The sequence below is a fragment of the Anguilla anguilla genome, chromosome 6, assembly GCF_013347855.1.
Source record: "Anguilla anguilla isolate fAngAng1 chromosome 6, fAngAng1.pri, whole genome shotgun sequence".
Taxonomy (NCBI): domain Eukaryota; kingdom Metazoa; phylum Chordata; class Actinopteri; order Anguilliformes; family Anguillidae; genus Anguilla; species Anguilla anguilla.
In genome coordinates this window covers 43,878,485-43,901,082 of record NC_049206.1, presented here as the reverse complement: position 1 = coordinate 43,901,082, position 22,598 = coordinate 43,878,485, and the positions used below count along the sequence as shown (strand labels likewise).

Here is a 22,598-nt window from a genome sequence, read left to right as displayed (position 1 = left end):
CCCCAGGCCTCGTGAAGAAGAGACTGAGCGGTGTGATACCGGGTCGGTCTGAGGCCACTCCTGTTTGCCTATACCGTGGCGCACACACAAATGCTGCTTTTATGACAAGGGAAGGGAAGAACCGTCGTGACACATGTGTGCACACACCCACAGGGGAGAGTTCGGACTTTGAGACTCTTACTAGCTGGTCAGAAAGAGGGGTGGAGAGAGAGAGAACGGGAGGGGGAAAGAGAAAGAAAGAGCGAGAGAGTGACTGAGAAAGAAACAGCCCCCCTCTCTCTCTATCTCTGGGGTTGGGGAGTCTACCCATTTTCATTGTTTCTCTGCTAACCATTACTTACCTCAAGAACTTAATTTCACCTGCCGCTTCAGGTATTGATCATATTAGTAACTGAGACAACTGGAGTCATTCTTATCAGTACCACAGGGTCACAGACGCAGGCCGTACCACAGAGTAACAGAGGGACACAGACACAATAAAAAAAGAAAAAAAGAGGGACACAGACACAAGAACAAAAGAGAAACAGAGAGAGGAATAACAAAGGGACACAGACAGGAGAAAAAGAGAGAGGAAAAACAGAGGGACCCAGACAGGAGTAACAGAGAGAGGAATAACAGGGACACAGACAGGAGTAACAGAGAGAGGAAAAACAGAGGGACACAGACAGGAGAAAAAGAGAGAGGAATAACAGAGGGACAGACAGGAGTAACAGGGAGAGGAATAACAGAGGGACACAGACAGGAGTAACAGGGAGAGGAATGACAGAGGGACAGACAGGAGTAACAGGGAGAGGAATGACAGAGGGACACAGTCAGGAGAAACAAAGAGGGAAATAACAAAGGGACAGACAGGAGTAACAGAGAGAGAAATAACAGGGGGACACAGACAGAAGTAACAGAGAGAGGAATAACTGGGGGACACAGACAGAAGTAACAGAGAGAGGAATAACTGGGGGACACAGACAGAAGTAACAGAGAGAGGAATAACAGAGGGACAGACAGGAGTAACAGAGAGAGGGGGACACCGACACAGACACAGGAATGGGGGGGAGGATTGATCCAGGGTCTGTACCTGCAGGTCCGGAGGGAAAGTTCTTGAGCGAGGGCCGCTCCACCACAGTGTAGGACTCTCCCACCACGAACACCTTATACAGCACAGCGTTGTGGTTGATGAAGCTCTGGATCACACACGGTGGCTTGACGTCCTTCAGGTCCTCTTCGCTGAAGATAAGAGCCATCTGCGAGGGTGGGAGAGGGGAAGGGAAGATCAGAAAGAATACAACGCCACCCTCCTTCCAAAACCCACCAGTACCATCTTTCCCCAGTGACCAATTCCTACTCCTCAGCCTTCCATCTATTCTTCCATCTACTCAACTTTTCTATCCACCAACCTACTCCTTCATCAACCCATCCATCCAAACTTCAGTTTATTCCTTCATGCCCCCATCTATTCCACCCTCCGTCCATTCATCTATCTATGGTATTGAAAAATAAATAGGAAACCAGTATGGGTGTTTGAACAGGAGGAAACCAGCAGCCCCTTGTTCAGACATTTTAAATGATCCCAGAGCCGTTCCAGGAATAGAGCACAGCCCTCTGGGGCTTTCAGGCCTGGGAAGAGCACTATGAGGTGCCATCAGCCAGTAACTATGGGAACCTAGAGCGGCCCTGTCCAATAGGGTCCAACACACTAACTTAAAGGGCAATGAGAGTTCTTCTCTGAAAAGTTAGTGCGCAATTATGACTCAAAGTGGATCAAGTTCAGAGTACCATTTTCTCAAAATCTCAGTTAATACTTAAAAAGAGCACTTGAAAGATTAAACATGTACCCAGGTATTTTTTCCATCTCCCTCAAAATGACACTATTAGCACTGGTTAAACAGAGTACACCTGAGTTATATTTATAAGCTTGAAAGCCAAGCCTGTGATCAAACAACATGAACAAAAAACAGAAAAGAGTCGATATCCCTGCAATCTTTAAGACTCACACCACTGGCACATTCATAGGTGACATATTTATCTTGAATGTTCTGTGAACGTCAAAGGTCATTATGCTGCTACAAGCATGCGCAAGGTGTAATATTGATCGTTCTTTTGCGAAGCAGAGTGCTGAGGCATTGGGATGAAGTAAGGCCAAGCCCATGTTGTTTTGAGAGAAAAGGTAAAATACTAACACACTGTCCCCATAGCAACACAAGGACAGAGATTGCACAAGGGCCATTATGCGAGTCGGACAAGAAAAGGATCAGGGTTCTTCTAAAGAAAGAGATTCCTCTGCAGGGCCTTCAGTGGACCACAAGGGCGATTTCCAAAGTTTTCAAGGACAGCCCTTTGCTAAGCAAGCCTTACTCCCTGCTTCTTCCAGTTCTGTGATGAAAAACACTTCCAGTTTTAGCCGCGCGATTGCGAAGGAATGGAATTTCCCTCTGGCTCAATCTGTGGTGAGGCAGCCACCTAACAATGCTCGCTGATGACTCAACGGCATCCAGCAATGACCAATCACAAGAGAACATTAATCACACAGTTGCCGTAGGAGTTGCCTCTGCCTGTGCTCTTTCAGCAGATTGGTGCAAGATGTATTAGCATAACTTGTATCATTTGAATAATGACATGCCAATACTATCAGATCCTTTTACGACAGAGTGACTTTTAAAGCTAAAGAACATAGGCACTGTCATATTGGATAAAAAGTGTAGTACTATAGATACTATAGAATTATTGTTTTTGCTCAACCATGATATTACCAAGATATTAACATATTAAGTTATGTACGTAATACAAAGTGCCAGTCTACACTAAAACAATGGTCAGCTATATTGTGAAAAATGTATTCAAGCCATTAAAACTGTTCAGCGCATTCAGCGAATTCAACGGTTCAAACCGTCCAACATATTTACAAAATGTAACTATTTTTAATAATTTGATCATTCCAGCAACGCCACACCCGCACCCCACCCTTACCTCATGAGAGTTGGTGCCATGCGCCACCCGCGTTTTGCAAACTGCAGGGAGAAGAAGACAAAGACAAGTGTTAAAATGGCGATGTTCTGGTTACAGCCAGTCCCACCCACCTCAACCCTTGTGTTGGGTTTGGGTCAAATGGTCTCATTTTTAAAGTTTAAAATGACACACTTGAGAGATGTATTTCATGACAAGTGATTTCAAGTGTAAATTTGGTTCTTGTTTTTTGTTTCGATTTGTTGTTCGTCATCTGTATTTGCTTGGCGTCTTTGCTTACATGGTTTCTTTGAATATAATAAGACAAAGATGACAAATAATTGAGTTGTCATTGCCTTTATTATATTGGATTTACATAAATCAAATCTTTATCACAAAAAAAGAATGACACTTTTATTTTTAAATGTGATCTAGTAGAAGTAAATGGCAGCCATCAACCTTACATACCCATTATGTTGTTTGGAAATGAGATAGACTATTTTTGCATACGTTTCCTTTCTGTATTGCTTTACGATCCCAAGCCTGGCTAACAGGTTCACAGGTGCCAGTAAGTAAACAGAACACAAGGGTTAATCCTGACACTTGACACTTAATCCTGGTCTTTCCTGGTAAAGAACCAGAGACTGATCAAGGGTCAGCTCTGTGTCATTCATAAAAGGCTGTGACTCACTGAACGGCAAGGTGATTCCGTGCTTCTCAATCTGCTTCATGGTGTCCGGCCCGTACTCGCTATTCAAGACCATGAAGGGAGGAGAACAGATCCTGTTGTCTGGCAGGGGGAGATGGAGAGGAGAAGACAAGACTTAACTGCTTGCTGTTCGTATATTTTGGACATAGGGGGACACATGCAGGAAGGTCCAGGTCCCCATTGCTAGTCAAGAAAGTCCTGCTAGGACTTGTTTCACGATGTCTCGCATGAATGCACTTACCCAAAGAATGGAATGATCATGTTTCCAATCTAAATAATGTCTGTGCATGGGTCACACTATGTACAGTGGACTGTTGAATAGGAAACATTCCTTTTGCTCATTAATGGCCCTATGTGTGGCCAGATCACTGGCTAGCATTAAGCACCAACTGCACAGGCCACATCATAGAAAGCCTCCCTTTCTGTTACATTAATGTTATTATTTCACTTCATTACTAAATATCATCAGTCTTCAAATAAAAAACTGCATTGGCTTACAGCAGAACATTGTTCAGATGTGTCGGTCAGCTTTTGAAAAGCATGAATTCATGCAGTCAAGATTGCTCTGCTATGCCACAGCTTGATTTGTATCTTGGTGCCAAAAAATGACATAACAAAATTGAACATGCAACAGATAACACAAATCTTTTCTGGCCATCTGTCAAGTGCTGTCGAGTAATTTGGCAAGCCCACAACAACGCGTATAAAGAAGTTTCAGCTTTCAATCATTAAAATGTCCATAGAGATGCTTTTAATGTAAATCCAGGGAAAGTCTTTTTTTTTTTAGAAGATACAACAAAAACAGACAACGTGAAGGAACTTTGCAAGGCGGATGAATAACGTCTGTCCACTAGAACACTTTCCGTGGGTTGAGATAACTCCTGTCTTGCACTTTCCCTTTCCCTGGGATGAAATTGAGGTAAACCATTGGTGGTTTTGCAAATAAACTCCTAGGCAGTTCTAACACTGACAAACTCTAAATGTCCTGCACAGATATTAACACAGTGCTACATTTTCTATGAATGAACCTACTTAGTTCTGTAAAGGTTTTTTTCAGATGAAAATAGCAGCAGTTCTGTCCATCCAACAGATGAATCCCCAATTCTCTGTATCCCTTAAGCACATTAAGTTTCTATTTTAATGAAAAGTGAACCATCTTCAATCACTATTGAAATTTGACTGTGCAAATTGGTACACAAAGTCAGTCATGATTAATTAGAGCATGTTATAATACTGGGTCCTGGAATAAATAGTGAAAATAAATTCAGCTTACAACAAAACAAAAAAAAAAAACGCAATATCCTATCAACACAGACACATACATGTATACACTGTGTATAAATGCTAATATGTGTTTATGTGTGTACACTGAACATACAATCATATACATGTATATATACATATTCAGTACATACACATACATACATAAATACTGTATGTATACATATATACGCATACATGGCATTAGGGACTTCTCTTGAACCTAAATATACAAGCAAATACCTTATATAATATACCCTAACAATACACTGCCATTTGTATCCAGAAAATATGTCAATGTTCAAATGTTGATAATGATGAAATGACTGGAGGCAAACCTTGCATTTATCATATCCAAAGTTCTTCATACAATCCAAATAAAATGATTACACTACAGTCCCGTCTGTACAATTCCAGAAATTCTTCCTTTCATTTATGGTCAAAATTTTTTAAAGAGTGATGATGACACAATGGCCAAGAAAAGAGACTTGGCCATTTAAAGACCGACTCTTGCTGCTAAATAAATCTAACGGGGGCTATCTTATAAACATAGACACACAAGTGCACACAGGCACACATACACACATTTGCACACACACACACACACACACACATACGCAAGCATACAGCATAAACGTGTTTGTGGGTATGACTCTGTAATGCAAACTGATATTTAAAGTTATATAAAGCAATTTATATAAAAAAATCTGCTTATATAAAAATTCAGATAATCCAGGCAGGGCGGCTAGGTCATCCAGAGGACATTCGCTGACTGAATTTTAATGTAACACAATTTGCCTACAATTTCCCATTTTCTAAGTTAATAGGGTGGAATAAACAGAACTGAAGAAAACTACCTTTAAACAACTTCTGCAGAGGAAAAAGTAAAGTGCTGCACAGAGATATTGTTCTGCTTCCCAAAAAACGGACAAAAGGGAAAAGCCCCATGTAAACTGTACTACATGAAAAGAGGATTGAACAGCTTGTACTATAATGAAACACCCCTATCATAAAATTTCAATAATTTGTCAGTTATTTTAAACACCAGTCGGTTCTGTTTAGCTTTACAGACGAATGAATTCATATCCAAAAGGTAAATGTAGCTTGCTGACTGTAGCCTGGAATACCAGACCATTTAACAGGCTAAGAGGCTGGTGAAGGCCATGCTAACTGATATAAGCCTAATAAGAATTCTCCCAGCTGTTGCTGTTGACATCTTTAGGTCTGGTTGCTTGGTGAGGAAACCAGAGAGTGCTCACCCTCTTGGTATTCTAAACAGAATAATCTCCTTCTGAAAGGGCTATAGCCAAGACCAGCCACTCACCTCTGCTTTAGTCAATTCTCATACACAGCTATTCCTCTATTCAGGCAAGCCAGACCAGCAAATTACCATGAGGTACCACTGACAAATAATGAAGCGCTTTCCTCTGCACACAACACACATTAACAGTGGCCAAGTGTGGAACCAATCAGCCATTCAAAGTGACATAACGTATCCTGTAAAACTGCTCATTGGAGCTTAAAAGTGCCATAATAAAACACAATAACCAATGAAGTGCAATGAAATGAAATGCATATTGGTTTCCTGTTTTTCATAATTATGTGCATTAATCTTGCCTTAATTAAAAGCAACGGAAGCAATGTAATGGAACCAGCATATTTTTTTTCACTTCAAGTGCATTGCCCTTTGTAACAACATGTTTTTCCTGTGGCCCACAATGAAATACAATCCCCATCTTGGAAATAATGCATAGGTGTATTGCATTTGGGTTGAAGTGCATTATAATTCTTTACCAATCCTGTGTTATGAAGGTACAAAAACAGCACTATTGCAGTCCTGGGGTAGGTTGGGTTGGGTTGGGTTGAATCACGATTAGCCAAACCATGTACATTTCAGAACTGTGTGCAGAACTGTCAAAGTCAACCAAACTTCATTCATACTGAAATGATTTTTTTTTTTGGCAGAAGCTGAAATCAAATCAAATTTATATGTAGTGTATATTGCACCTTTTCTAAAATATTTGCCAGAATATGTGTAACAGTAGACCCAGGCTTAAAGCTCCAGAAAATCTAGGGTGGTGGTGGCAATGAAAAACTCCCTTGGTCAATATAGCAAGAAACCTTTGAACACATCGCACTCAAGATGACCAGCATCGGATGTGAGTTCATAATAACCAACATAGACGATAAGCTCGAAAGAAAGGTCGTTTGAAAAACTTCCCAGAAATTAACCATGGTAACAATATCAGAGGTTGATTGCTCGCATTAGCTAACAGGGCGCCATCACAACTGACAAGTTTGTTTGAAGCTAATGCTATTCAGCTATTTCTATGCTATGAATACCTTGTAAACCTCTCCAAAATAAGATAACAGTGCAATAGGATAAACAAACATATTTTGAATAAATAGTGGGCAACAATCCCAGTGAAACCTATTTAAATGACACGCCCATTTTGTACAGGGAGGGATCTCTATACCACTGAGGTTTAAGCTTACAGGACATAATATGGCCAAACACAAGTAAAATGCTATAGTAACGTATCCCCTAAAAATATCTGCATCTATAGGTCCATTCCATACTGATCCCAGCCTGGTTAATGAATGAGGCGTGTCAGATACACAAAAAAAGACACGGCAACTCTGCATTTTTCTGAAGCGTCCGTTTAAACCCCATAAGCCTCATACTTCCCCCAGCGAAAATCCCGCAGACAAAGGTCACTCCTGCTCAGTCTCCCGGGTAACAAAGAGGAGCCGAGGGAACTGAAACCGACCGGCCGGGCGCCACTGCCCGCGGGAATCCGCAAGTCCCCCGGACGCGCGTTCGCGGGGGACAAAGGACCGCCGGTGCGAAGCGGGAGACCGCCGTGCGTGGAGAGCGCGGTCGGCCGCAAGGGACACGCCCGTCCGCCAAGGCCGAACCTCTCCGTCTGCCAATGGCCGCTTAGCTACCGCAAGTTTTACAGGTTCGTCCATATAACGTATCAGGTAGGCCCCATAATTAAAGACAAACGGTACAAGGAATTGGCAATAGCCATTTAGTTACCGCAAGTTTGCCAAGTTTGTCAGTATAAGGTATCAGGTAGGCCCCGTAATTAAAGACAAATGGCACAAGGAATGGATGAACAAATTGGGAGAACAGAGATATGGCTGGGAGGGTTGGGTGTTGGGTGTTCAAGAGCAGGGGAGGTAGAAATTGATAAGCAGAGGGGTGGCAGATTGAAAACTGGTAGGACAGTGTCGGTGAGGAGGATGGGGCGGGGGGGGGGGGGGGGGGGCAGATCTCCCAACCTTGCATGCAGCTCTCTATCCTGTGGATCAGCTGGTAGGAGCGCCAACGGTCCAGCAGGGTCCGAATGGCAGGGAGGGGGTCCAGCACAATGGTCTCAGGGTGAGCCTCGATGTAGTCCTGAAACCAGTCCAAAAAATAACCCAGCAGGGTCAGAGACAGGGCGGACTCCTCGCACTTTAGAGCCGGAACACATCAGAGCCTAACCCAACTCAGCACTGCAGAACCAAACCCAATGTCATACATCAAAACTGAACCCAACACAGCAGCTCATAGACAGAAGTGAGCTTGCAGAAACCCACACAACCACATTACAGAGGTGGTCACAGACAGAAAGAATCTAGACATAGTCCACATAGCTCTGAGGGATTTAATTTAAATTTACTCAGAAACACTCATTTCAGTTCATTTACAGATATTCACCAAAGAGGGTCAATATTTATCATTTGTATACTGCGCAGATTAGAGTCAGGAACACCCATGTGTATCCTGAAGGTCTCGCACAAAAACAAACATCTCCAAAAGCGATACATGCACTGTGTAAATTCTGTGAGGATTGCACCTTGGGAACCAAAATCTGGTTTGCAACAGCATGTTTTAACTATCTACAGTTAAAACATGCTGATCTGAATAATGTGGTTGGGGCCACACAGAGGTTGCTAGCTGTATTCTCCTTAGGGAAACTACCTGAAGTACACTATATGGCCAAAAGTATGTGGACACCCCCTGTTCTTCATGGTTTGGGCTTGACCCCTTAGTTTCAGTGAAGCCAAATCTTAATGCTACCACATACAATCACATTCTGGATAGTTCTGTGCTTCCCCAACAGTTTGGGGATGGCCCTTTTCTGTTTCAGCATGACAATGACCCGGGCACACAGTGAGGTCCATATAGAAATGGTTCTGTCAAGAATGTGGAAGAACTTGACTGGCCTGCACGGAACCCTGACCTCAATCTCATCCAACACCTTTGGGATCAATTGGAAAGCCAACTGCAAGCCAGGCCTAATCACCCAATCAGTGCCCGACCTCATTAATGCTCTTCTGGCTGAATGGAAGCAAATCCCTGTAGCAATGCTCCAATATCTAGTATAAAGCCTTCCCAGAAGAGTGGAGGTTGATATAGCAGCCAAGGGTGGACTAACTCCATATTAATGCCCATAATTCTGGATGAGATGTAGGATGTTGGGTGTCCACATACTTTTGGCCAGGTGCTGCATCTTCATGTCTGCATCCCTCTAAAAGGAGGCTAGATGAAGGAGTGGTATTTTCCCGGTGCAGCACGTTTTGTGAATTTCGAAGGAAACATCAGCAGAACTTGAACAATTCTCATCTGAAGTTCACTGCTGCTGCCACAATTAAAGTATTTTATTTGGGGGAGGGGGGCACCCTGCTTACTGTAGCCCCACCTTTCATATAAGATCTACCTCTCCACATGCATCCATTGCCCACCCCTAACTTAAACTCCACCTCTTCCTGCAATTGTGAGCCCTTGGAGTACATTAGGAAACACCATTTGTCACCATTGGTTCTCCAATGAGATGGCTCACCTGCACACACTGCACAAGCAGTAGGGCCTCCGTGTCATTCTTCTCCGCCTCCAGGATGAGGTCAGTCAGTTTGTGGATGATGACGTCCAAGGGACCCTGCTCCTCCAGGGGCTGGCTAAGGTCCAGCTAGGGAGTGAGAAGGAGGTCAGAGGTCAAACTATGCAGAACCAGTACATCATATGACTCTATTCACGCAGATTCACACACACATAAATGCACACACACACTGCACTGAGCTGGAAAAGGAAGACATGTTACAGGAGGCTACTAAATGGATCTCTTAATAGATAGTAGCTCCTCTAGGAACAGTGCAAAACAGACAGCTGATTATGGGTCTGTCTTTGAGGCTCACAGTAAATGGGACACCAGAGCTTTGCACAAGCACCTCTAACACATCCCAGAGAGACTGGAACATCATAGGAGGATTGACACATCACAGAGACTAACACAACATAGGAGGATTGACACAGCACAGAGAGACTGACACATCATGGGAGGAGTGACACATCACAGAGGGGCTAATGTCCCAGAGGTAGAGGTCTGCACTGGGCTAGAAAAGAGTCCACCAAGGCCCAACATTTCTTTACTAGCCTTATTTTAAGCCCAAACTTGATAGGGCCTGTTTCGCTGAAATAACAAGCTAACAGCACCATACTGCACAATATAAAATTATGCAGTGTTTCCTGCAGGACAGCTGCTAGCAAAGATGTGGGTATAAACACTTCCAGTCTTCTGTCAGCTGTTAACAAGCTTGTATGGCTTTTTTGCAGCGATGGTCGACTCTGAGACTACAGCCTAGACGGCTTACCCATACACCCCGTGCTTCAGTCAATCGCAAATGTCACCAGCCTCTTTGCTTGCAAATTTGGCACCTCCAGCCACCCAGCTAACTACCCAGCTAGCTCATGCTAATGCCACTGCAGCTTTAGCGTTGGACAAATGGACAAAACCCAAGCTAACAAGCAAGCTAGCTAGTTAACTGGCTGGCTAGCTAGCATCTCTAGCACCTCTAGCTAGCATCACTCTCAAATTAAAGATGATGGTCTGCATTTTAACTGCATATTCTTTTCATTTCAAATCCAAACAGCTGGAGACTCGAGCAGAGCCAAAACAACAAAAATTGTGTCAGTGTCCAGTATTTACAGACGGTACTGTATATACACACACATACATATGCATTCATCTCTGTCTGTGAGACTCCCAGTTCAGCTGGAGTAGGGGTCTGATAGACAGAGATGAATGCATTAGGAGCCCTCAGCCCCTTAAGTTATATGCATGACACTATCCCAGGATGCCCTGTGTCCAGAACACTCCTTTCTTCAAGCTCTTTCCCCCTCTTCCCTCTGTCGTCTGCCTTCTTTCTGCTCCCTCGCTTTCCCTTGGTCCCTCTCTTCTTTCTTACCCCCTTTTTACTCTCCCTCTCTCCCAAACTTTCCCCTTGCTCTCTCTCCTCCCTATCTTCCCTCCCTTCTACTCAACAGATGCTCACAGGACTAATACTCATCCTGTTTCAAAGATGTTTTCATTTCCATACTAGAATATTACTCGAGCTGTTTTTACACTCTAAATACACTTGAAAACATCATATTTAAGAGTGACTGTCTTCTCTTTAAATGCCTGTGCAGGATATCTGATGAGACACAGTGTTAAAGCATTGATTATGACATCCATTATGCATGCAATGTATTAGTACTTTAAGTGCGCTGTAGCTAACTCAGTGTATTTATAATTACGCTGGCATTAGATTTATTGATTGCGCACCAATAAGTGAGAGCCTTGATCGACTGAGGGTGTTAATCATTTACTGTTGAAATGCTCAAACAATACAAAGTATTTAACGTGTTACATTTTACCTAAGCTGTTGAACTTTAATCGCACTACAATTCCCATGAACCCTTCTCAAGCATCTTTCATTCCCCTCTTCCAGGATTTAATCTCCTGCTTACGTCAAGCAGGTGGGCTGTCAGAGATGGAGTATCGTGGCTTAAAGAGAACAAGAATTCCCTGACGCAGATATTTTACCCGATCGTGCTTACGCAGTGTCGGAGCCCGAATCAGGCCGTCACGGCGACGCTGTACAGGACAGCCCTGAAAAAATGGCTTGCGTACGATGCAGTCTGGCGCGGTTTTGCAAAAAGCGCACGTTCAAGCCTCGGCAAGCCTCCTCGGTAACTTCACACCGAAAAAACAACGCCGTGGGTGAGGGGTGGCTGAGTGGTCAGAAAAGGGGAACGCTCAGAGGTGCTGTGAAAGCAACCTCAGCTTTTAAATGTGTGGGTGGTAGTGGTGGTGGTGGTGGTGTGGGAACAGTGCGGTGCAGAGGTCGGTATTCCGGATGCGTTACCAGAAGGTTTCAAGATCGCGTCCCAGCTGGTGTGAAAACTGTGGTACCCTTGAAAAAGGTACTGAACGGGAATGGCTCGGGCAAATACCCAGTTGTGAAAAAGGACAATGTGTTCAACATCAGCTACGTAAGCCACCCCGGTTATGGACTTCAGCCAAGCAAATCAATAAATAGAGTGGCGTAATAATAAATTGTATGGACATAATACAAACAGTAGTATAATAACAGATCACATGAATGTAAATAATACTCTAAAAGAGGTGGGTAGAGTTACCATGAGCTTCCACGATGAGCCTCACTTCCAGAGATCCCCCCACTTCTCTGGTTTATACACGGTCAAGATTCTTGGCAAGTGTCTCAGCTGCTCCACACAACGAAAACAATCAGAGCTATTGGGGGGAGGAGGTGGGCCTGGGGGGGCACATAAGGAAAGCAAAGTTCTAGGACAACCGGGCTGGAGACTGAGGGTTTAGGGACTGCGCATTTGGGAGCAGAGACTTGGGGACTTGGGGGGGGGGATCCCATTGAATAATTTATGAAAACAATCCATATTGGAAATGTGTGACCTCTGTATATTAAGTTACATAATCTCCTTCAACTCTTTCAGGACAGATCAAAATGTCACCGAGCTCTCATACAGTTTAAAGGAAGGCCATTTCCATCACAACCTCCTTATGCTAAATTCAAATATTAAGTAAATTTCTGACATAAATATTGTAACATCCTGTTACAAAAAACTTTCATATGTGAAAACTCTGGAATTCTTTACAGTACAAAATACTGTATCATGGATTCATGTATGAATCTATGGATGAGACCTGGTGAAATCTGAATTACAGGCAGCAGTGTAAATAATAGCAGTATTATATATAATTAAGTTGCGAAAGTTCCACAGTTGTTGAGTAAATATCTATTGAAAAGCATAAAATACATACACACGTGACAGACAATGAAGAAATGTTAGAGTACTGGAAAATGTTTAAAAAAGAAATGAGTGGAGAAAATACTCTTTGAGAAGCAAATCAATTAAGATGCAAAAGGTGATAAAAAAAAGTCATTTTTTAAATATTGTAGTATAAAACCAAATGGCAGATAAGAGGTTATACACTTTAAATTAAATATCTGTAGGATGGAATAATTGCTAATTAAATAAATAGAATATGGAAAGGGCTTTCCTTCTCAACAAAAATTCCTTTGACAGTGAATAGTTCCCTTTTGTTTTTTGTATACAATTGCATCCAATACCCAGGATATTCTAAAAATGTAGACAATGTAGTACATGCAGACAGAGGAATGGGATGGAAAAGTACTAGGACAATTATGAAAACTTGAACAAGATGAACAAGGCAGCATTCCTCACCCACTACTAATATCCGATAGTACAAACCACATAATTAAGCAAGATAAATCAAACACTGGCAAGGACATTTCCAGGTAATGAGATATGCTTTACCTGATGACAGGAAATAAGGCTCAGCCATCGTGGATCTGGTTAAGGTAAATTTACATATGCAGAAAATGAGGAATACAAGGTTATTTTAGGTTTAGTCCTGTCAGCAAATCTCAGAAAACAGGTCAAGGGGATTTTTCAACAAATAAAAGGGAGTATTCCTCTACTTATGAGGACTCATACTGGAAGCACAGGCCCTTAAGGTATTAAACAGCAGGCTTGACGAAGCGCTGGTTGTTTTCTAGACCATAGGCAAGAGGGCAAGACGGGCAGAACAACCGTTTCTTCAAACGTACTTATTTTTCTATGTACTTGCTCCGAATATTTTTTCATAATGGCAGCTCTGGATTAGGGGGTGGGGAAATATATTTACTCACAAATTGTGACACATTTTCCTTCCGGCCAAGATTGGCTGAGCGGACGACATTTGTGGTTGCCTTAACTATTCATTAATTAACTGCCTAATTGATGACTACAAATGTAAAACTTGGTCCTGAAAGAGAAAACCACCATCTCTCCAGTGCGACTCAAATCAGGTACTTGGAGAAGGGGGGGGGGGGGGGGTGGTTGGATGTTTGTGGGGCCTTCAAGTCAATCCAGCAGCCCCTGTGTGTTTGACTTTTGTCATGATTATGAGAGAAACTAATTAAGCTAATTGAATGGATGAATGAATGAATAAAATGTAATTAAATGAATGCAATTAGACCATACATGATCATAAAACACTTAAAGGGGAAAGTGAAGTGGGTGTGAGAGTGAGTGTGTGTGTGTGTGTGTGCGTGTGTGTGTGTGTGGCACCCTCCATTGTGATGCACTGCCGTGTTTGGGAGCGGCCTACAGATTCCTATCCAAGCAATGCCAGACATTGCTCAATACCCTTCAGTGGAAGATGACCATCGCACGCACGGTAGCGCGGCCCAGACGGTAGCTCGAGCTTCCACTCCCTGGATGTTTGTCATTTCTTGGCTAGTTCAGCCTGTCAAACTTCTCTGGGAGCTGAGCTGCGTCTACTTGAGAAACCGCACAACTCACTCCAAAACGCCTCAAATTGACAAACGCAAAATGACAGAATGCTTTAAAATGGACCGGCGTTGGTGGCGCAACAAAATCGCCTGGCGCCTTCAGCGCCTTTAGAGAAATCGAATTGGTGTAGGAGCAAGATGCAAAGCAACACAAGGTGAAAACATCCATGACACCTGTCATGAAAACAATCTGAAGAATGTGGACCACGGTTAGGCTAAAACACGTCCAAGAAACAACCCTAAGGCTGGTGGTAGTGGAGGTGTGCGAATCTGTGCAAAATGTGAAAAACAGAACGTCCCAAAACACAAGGACGTAGGCTAATTCATTGTCACATTTAGTTTGACGGTACTCATTTATTCATTTGCTTTCCCAGGGTCTTGCTACGGCCTTTTACTACCTAAAGTTACGGGGTGAAAATGACAAAGCAAATGTGACTGGGACCATTGCTTGAAGGTGTCGGCCAATGAAATGTCAGAAAGTTGTCAGAATCCCCAAACTGTAGGGGCCACATTTCATTGGCAGGTGCGTGGTCCTTGTCTTGCGTAAGCGTTCCATTTGTACCATCTCCGGAGGTCAGAATCGCCACAGGCGACCTCGAGATGAAAGTGAGGGATCTTTCGCCGCTGCGTTTGTTCTCGGGACCAAGGGAGCCTGTGACTCACCGCGCCCCCCCTCGGTTTCAGACTGCACTAACTGGGCGCAATTGCTGTCTCCGAAAGGTCAGAGCTGTTAAAAGGTGGACACGACTCAGCTCACAGGTCACAGCATTCTGTCTAGGAGTCTGCAGCCCGACCCAAGCTCGACATGACCCGACATCTGGTTTCAGGCCAGATTCGCATCATTTTTCTAACGTACGACTTCAGGGTCGGACCGGGTTTGGCTGAGTTGTTGGCTCGTTTTCTAGCAAGTGAAAATGGATTATTATTTTATGTTCTAAATGTATTTTTATTTGAAGAAATAAACTTCTTTGAACTCATTTTGCAGATGTTGCATTTTCATTTTTGCATTCTCTCTTTCTAGTCCACGTGGGTGAGCCTCTAACTTCGTAGCGGATGAAATTAAACAAAAATTTGCAAAAGGAAGAGCTTCGTCAAATTCCAAATGAGTCGGGAACGGCTTTGTTGAGGAAATAGTATGACCTTGTTGTGACAACAACTGATCACTGATCACATACAGTGTAGGGCTTGCAATGCTGTTTTGACCTATGATAGAGAGATACTATCCAATAAATAGCAGAAGCTTTACTGGCAGCAAAGGCACAAGCAGGCTATATGAAGAAAACAGGTCTGGTAAGCCAGCTGACAAAAAAAACTGCATATGTACAGTGCTTGAGCGCTACAAACCAGTAAGACAAATGGTTTATTAGCCTATCACACTGCTCTGCTGAAGAGCTTCCATGCCTTGATAAGCTTTGTAGCTACTGTTTACCGTCCCATATGGAAATAAAATATAGCCAATTCCAGTATGATAATTATTGCTATAATTCAAGCACATAGCAGCCGAGCAAAGCATTGTAAAACCGCTTCTGTGAGCGATTTTGGTCTCGGGTTGGGTCGGATTTTCAAATTTGGCAGTACCCCCTTGGTTGGGCCGGTCCTCAAGGTTTCAGGTACAGGCCAAGTTTGGGCTTCAATTTCATGCACGTGCAGACATCCCTTCCTGATGTCCCCAGTCAAAGTCTACGCATGTCAACAGTGCATCTAAAATCACAATGCATCCCAAACATATGACTGGCCTGTTGACACATGCAACATTCATTTTCCAATATATTGGTTTCTCAGAGCTGGCGAGAACATTTCCTGGTTTGCAGAGCCCCTAATATCTTGAGTGAATGCAGAATTAAAGCAAATTAGCATGGTGAATGGGCGAGAGAGCACATGACTAAGCTGCCATCCTTTGATCTGAAGCACTAAGTACATTGTCTCTCATGCACGGTACAACTGAATGAATTTAAGAGAACCCAGGGGATTGAATGAAATGAATAGCCACAATTATAGTTCTTGAAAATGAATGTCTAATTGAAGCAGTTTCTGCAGGAAATGCGAATCAGACCCTGAACCTCACAGAAAGTTAGCAGGACCCCACGAATGCAACAACGACTTGATGCAGCACAGAGTCCGAGGCAGCCCATCACCCATTAGCTGCAAACTACAATAAGTTCAAAAACCAACCAAACCATTTGATGTGATGATAAAGGACTATTCTAAAATGTTATATTGATTACTGCTTCCATGTACAGGAAGCACCACCTAAGATGTCTTGAAGATGGCCAATTCAAATTAGAGAGGAAATATTGCACTAGCTCTAAGAATACTCAAAGAACATGACAATATAAATTAATTAACTGGCATGTACATGTATGAATGCAGCAGACAGATTTGTCCTGCTGGTCACACAATACATTCCATAGGACCCAACCACCCCTACATGAAGACCTCTCTGGACTTCCGCTTGGCACATTAACTTGGCTTAAATCATTAGTGAGGTAAACTGAACTCTTGTATAGAAAGTAAAAAAAATTCAAACCAATTTGCATATAATAAAAAAAATTCTCACCTACACTAGACTGAGCTGGTCACCTTGTGTAATCATCACCCCACCCCCGGCAATTCACTAATTCCTTCAATAAAGCAACATTCCAAAGACTGATAACAGGCAGGACTTTAACCTTACCAGTGAACTCTGGCAAGAAAGAAAAAGAGAGAAGGAAAGAAAAAAGGCCCACCTACTTTTACACTGTTGTATGAATCACACTCTGTTATCTAAACACTGATATACTCAGGTGAAAACCGCAATAAGCAAGTCAAGTTAGGAAGACGGAAGGGATTTACCAGAAACCATTAATAAATAACCAGGCCTCGGGAAAATCTTGCGATCTCAATGCCACGCCCACAGTTTCACTGCAGCCACTGGGAAGCCTTGGTGTGAACTTTTTCCCAAAGTCCTGGTGCCGACTGGAGATGAGGAATAAGAACAGGGGTGGGGTGGGGGCGGGCGTGGTTGCACTGTCCCATGTGCGGAGTGTCTGCTTTGTAGAAAGCACTACTGAGCTTGGGACAGTTCCCAGGGACATCCTATGCTGAAGACTGAGGAGAAAAGCCTTGGCTCTCACTATTTAAAATGCAGACACACACACACACATCTATACACACTTCTGAACTTACACACGTACACACACACACTGGCACCCATGCACACTGACTCACACACACGTGTGCAAGGCGTTCTGTCACTGTGTTCCAGCATCTCCTCACTACCTTTGGTCATCAATAACATCCATACACATTTCCAAATAAACTATTCTTGGAATCATACTTGTGAAGCTTGTATTGTGAAAGGCAAGTTACGGTATGTACCATAATGGACACACTGATTCATTGTGATTTCTGCACAACAATAATGGGAACAGACATGAAGCCCTTCATGTTGCACTGCTTGCAGAAAAAGGAGTGAAAGATGTATTCATTACAAATAAGCAACCTGGGGAAGTCACAGCTTGCAAAGAATCACTAAGACCGTACACAACAGCAGCCTCCCTCTCACTAGTCATAACCTGAGACATCCAACAGAGCGTCATGGTGACACTGGCCTGAAACTGGACACCGGCCCTCACCAGAGGCCCTAGAGACAGCTTGGATAATTACTTCAGACAAGGAACTTTTTTTTGGAAGGGGGCAGCCATATCTTGATTGGTGTGTTACCACCATGCATCCTCAAACACAGCGAGAGTGATAGCTGTCCTCTTCATCATTTTCAGGATTGGGAGCGCCATGGAAACAAACAAAACAGGTCGTCTTCACAAGCATCTGAATGGCGAATATGGAAGTAACACAAATTTTCACTGGGTGCAACAATCAATTCCGTCTCAGACAATGCAAGACTCAACCCATCAAAACGATTTGACATCTACGATTTGACAACTCACTAAGGAGGAACAGTCTCCTCCAATTTCTACACTTGTAAAGGACGCAAAGCAAGAAAATCAACCACCATGTGCCACAACTGAATCTGAGCTGGTTTACAATTTACGATAACCTACATAGCGACATTTTGGCCCATGCGACTTCAGACATGTTTACCATTGGCATGTCATTAATTTGAAAAAAGAAAAATGACTCTCCTTCATGTTAATTTTGAACCAGAACACTCACTACCAAGAAATGGGCAGTTGCTTATATTTACTTATTCACAGGAACAACAGTAAATCAGGGTGGTTCCTGACAGTGATATGAAAACAATATTAGAATAATAAACGCGATGTGAATCACAGACAAATTGCAGCTCATTATTGCAAGTTCAAACAATGAAAAACACTTGTTTCTTCAAAGTCACGCCACAAACACCAATAGCAAGCCACAGTCACTTTAAACATCTCTAGGCAATTAACTGCCGGGAACCAGGATTGTCACATGTAATTATATCAAGCTAGGGCTAGACACATAATGTGCATTCCATTTAATGACCTATGGCCTTCAGGGATCTTGTATTGCAAGGACAAAGAAGTACACTGAACAAAACACTCCCTGAACAATGGGTTCCATTCTGGGCTGAGGTGGGAGGTGTTTAGAAAGAAAGACTACTATACCCAGCAAAACCCTGCACAGCAGTGAAAGAGCTGCTAAGGGTTGGGAGTGGTTCACAGAAGACTTACCTGAACCATCTCTATGCCTCGTTTCCTGGTGGGAGAGAAGAATGAACACAATTACTGACCATCCTGTCCATGTCTTTACAAGCGAGCAGAATATTTTCCTCCTGGCACAATCCATAGCTGCGCAAAAACTTCTAACAGGTGGGGTATTATGAAGACACTATCCCCTCTGAAACTGTTTTTAGGTAGTCAATAGATGCTAATAAACAAATAAACAAATCAAATTTCACATTCATAAAACATGACATGTCCCAGAATTCAACAAAGGGAGAGAATTTTCAGTTTGACACAGTAAGAGACTCCGAAACCTCCGGCAAAGTTGTTTGTCCTCGGTTAGGCATTGCTGGTGTTAATTTGTGGTGTTTATTTGCCCTCGATTGAGCTCTGGCAACTTTGTGAGTCAGCTTCCTCGTCCAGTGCATTCCACATTCAGCCTGGCTGCCAACAGCAAGCAATCATCTCGGTGGCGAGTAAACAATAGGCTAAAATTATTATTGAACCAGTGATCAATGCCTTCATCAGATAATGTAGGAGTAAAGGTCTCAAGTTCATGTTACATAACACAGGGAATGATTTTTCTATGCTGCGAAGCAGTCTGTTTGTTAATCAAAAGCTGTGGGATATTCAGAACTCCACTGCAGCTCTGTGGGGAACTTTTAAAAGTTTTTCTCAAGAGAAATTAGTCCAGAAAATTCTAAGCTCCTGGAAAAAGTGGGTTGCTCGGCAACCTGCAGAGCCCTGGCCAGTTGGGAGACTGCCTGCTCTGATCAAGCCAGCCATACTAAAGAGGGGAACGCTCCATATTTCCTTGTTAGTATGGCTAATCAAGCCAGCCATGCTAAAGATAACGCTCCATATTTCCTTGTTAGTATGGCTGATCAAGCCTGCCATACTAGAGTTGAATGCTCCATATTTCCTTGTTAGTATGGCTGATCAAGCCAGCCATATTTCCTTCTTATGTGCCTATTCTTTTGTATGAGTGAAACAATATGGTTTCTCTGGATCAAATGCCCTGATCTGCAATGTTTTCCAGGAAATGTGCGTGCTCCATTGCCCCATGGATGCACAATTGGACAATGTGACAGGTATGAACATGTCCTCTTTTGGCAGTTATGGAAGAATTTTAGAAGGCATGGAGAAATGCTGACAGGACAGGGAACAAGATTTTTTTTCTTGCCTGAGCGCTGCAGGTCAAAAAAATGCAGTAGAACCGCTCGAACGTGACATACGCTACTGTGTAGCTTCCCATTGAAACTGTGTGTTTGTCCCAATATAAATGCTTGTTCGTGCACTGGGGGTTGGTGTGTGGGTAGAGACTTAGCACTCAGTCTGTTCCAGTATCAAACCAATTATAGCCATGCCTCCTTTTCTAAAACTACACCAACCTAAGCCAACCAACTGCGGAACCATGGATATTACACTGCCTCACCATCACTACCATTGCTATTGCACTGATAGTGGGGGAGACTTAAAAGTAAAACTCAACAGCACATTTAGAGTGATACAGCTATAGAAGGCTGTGATAGACCTTCTCAGTAAAACTTCTTTGAGGTTATCTATGGAGTGGCAAAGTAGAACTGGGCCAGGCTCACCAATACATCAGGAAAAGTTAAATGTGCCTCATAGATATGTCTATGGTGAGGAAGTACAGATAGACTGAATAAAAGAAAATAATCAAATATACAAAGTGCACTTTTGGAATTATATTGGTCTGGTTTGGCGCCTAAAAGCTGAAAATATAACTCACCTGATGTGTAGGAGATAGAGGTATGGACGAAAGCAGGCCAGCACGCCCAAACGCGTGCACAAACACACACACATACGCACACACACACACTCGCTCGCACACACACATGGGCACACGCAAGCAGACACATGCTCACACAAACATACACACACACACACACACACACGCACAAGCACACACACCCACACACAGACACACACACACACACACGTGCGCGCACACACAGACACACCTGCATACACAAACACGCATACCAGAGAATTTCCTAACGCTGCGCTCAATAATGGAATGTCTGCTAAATGCACAAACTGGTTCCCCAAACTGGCTGCAGCTGCCAAATTGGCATGTTTTCACCATGCTGGAAAGAGCAGCTATGGGTGTCAGAATCATTTGCATCCCACCGGGCCACCCTCCCCCCCAGTGACAGGCAAGTCCGAATCCCTCACCTCTGCCACACGATTTTTTTTACAGCCAACGTAAATCCTGCCCCCATTGGTTCGTTTGTGTGCAGTAACATGTCATCGGAGACAGCTCATTGCATGCCCTATTGTACCACGCCTGTGGGCAAACAAACAATCCACTGCCGCAACAAAGGCTTATCTGGGAATCAGAGTGGCAATGGGACGCATCGGAACACGGATACGCGAGCGGGGTGTTATGTGGGGACAGCTTCATCTGCCCGCTGTCTAGAGAAGCTGTGCAAGATCTGCCCTCTTCTGCGGATATACCGTAGAACTTTGCCACTGAGCAACGGGTCACAGCAACGCCTCAAATGAATTTACACTGAGTCACATTCACACAAATCCCTTCCAGCAAACATTACATTATCCACATGATATTGTGTATTTGCATACCAGGGGCCTCCATAGCTACAGATAATGACTTGGCTCGTGTTTAACTGTGATGTGAGCATGCTTTCTTCGATTTGATTGGATGCAATCAGTGTGGCCTATCACTGGCTGTGGCCTTTCATGTAATTGCCAACACCTCCCTAGCCTAAGAGCTAACAGATTAAACTAAGGAGTAAACTAAGGCATCTTTCTCAGTCTAGAAAGAAGGCAAATGTGTCGCAGCCTGCGTGGACCACGGCGACCCTTCTCTGGCGAGAATCCGAGGGACAGGCTTTGGGCTTGGGATGCTGAAACTGACACGCAACCCAGTCAAGTGTGCAACCAACGCAGCGTTTTTTGCGCAACCGATTGCCTCAGTGGCTTAAGGTCCTTGTGCAACCCGCTGGACCCGCACAGTGATAAGACCCGCCAACCACGTTAGGAGAAGTGGGGTGCGAGGGCCCCGCGCTAAAGTGTGACACATTCGTTCGGCCGCCCAATCAAAACGGGGAGAGCAGAGCGGCGAGCGTGCGCTGATAGAAGTGTACTCGGGCTGTGTTCAGTTTAAATCCGTGTTTAAAAAAAAAAACTAATTCAAGCCGCTTGTTCTCTGTATGATCTGAAAGGGTGGTCAGCTGGAAGCCCCACAAGAGCGAATCGCCCATGCTATTTGTCGCTGCAGGGAATTAACCTGAATGGAGCAAGAGAAAGGTCTGACATCATGCATTCGGGGCATGAGCTGTCCAACCTGAATTAGCTGAATCTCAGCACACATGAGGGGGGGGGGGGGGGTTTGGTACAACCTCCCTTCCAAA

General features: G+C 43.5%; 1 protein-coding gene across 5 annotated transcripts in view; it reads right to left on the bottom strand.

Annotated features, from left to right (window-relative positions):
- LOC118229489 (inositol-tetrakisphosphate 1-kinase-like) overlaps window positions 1-22,598 on the bottom strand; it is a 30,477-nt gene that overhangs the window by 5,320 nt on the left and 2,559 nt on the right. For 4 of the 5 annotated variants that reach the window (XM_035421460.1, XM_035421457.1, XM_035421458.1 and 1 more), the window contains exons 3-8: window positions 19,210-19,234; window positions 9,742-9,867; window positions 8,195-8,312; window positions 3,629-3,727; window positions 2,962-3,002; window positions 1,073-1,238 (exon numbers count right to left, since the gene is read on the bottom strand). In XM_035421460.1, coding sequence (XP_035277351.1) covers window positions 1,073-1,238; window positions 2,962-3,002; window positions 3,629-3,727; window positions 8,195-8,312; window positions 9,742-9,867; window positions 19,210-19,234 — 575 coding nt within the window. Of the gene's footprint in view, window positions 1-1,072; window positions 1,239-2,961; window positions 3,003-3,628; window positions 3,728-8,194; window positions 8,313-9,741; window positions 9,868-12,359; window positions 12,497-19,209; window positions 19,235-22,598 lie in introns of all 5 variants that reach the window. The other variant, XM_035421462.1, reaches the window with a different exon arrangement.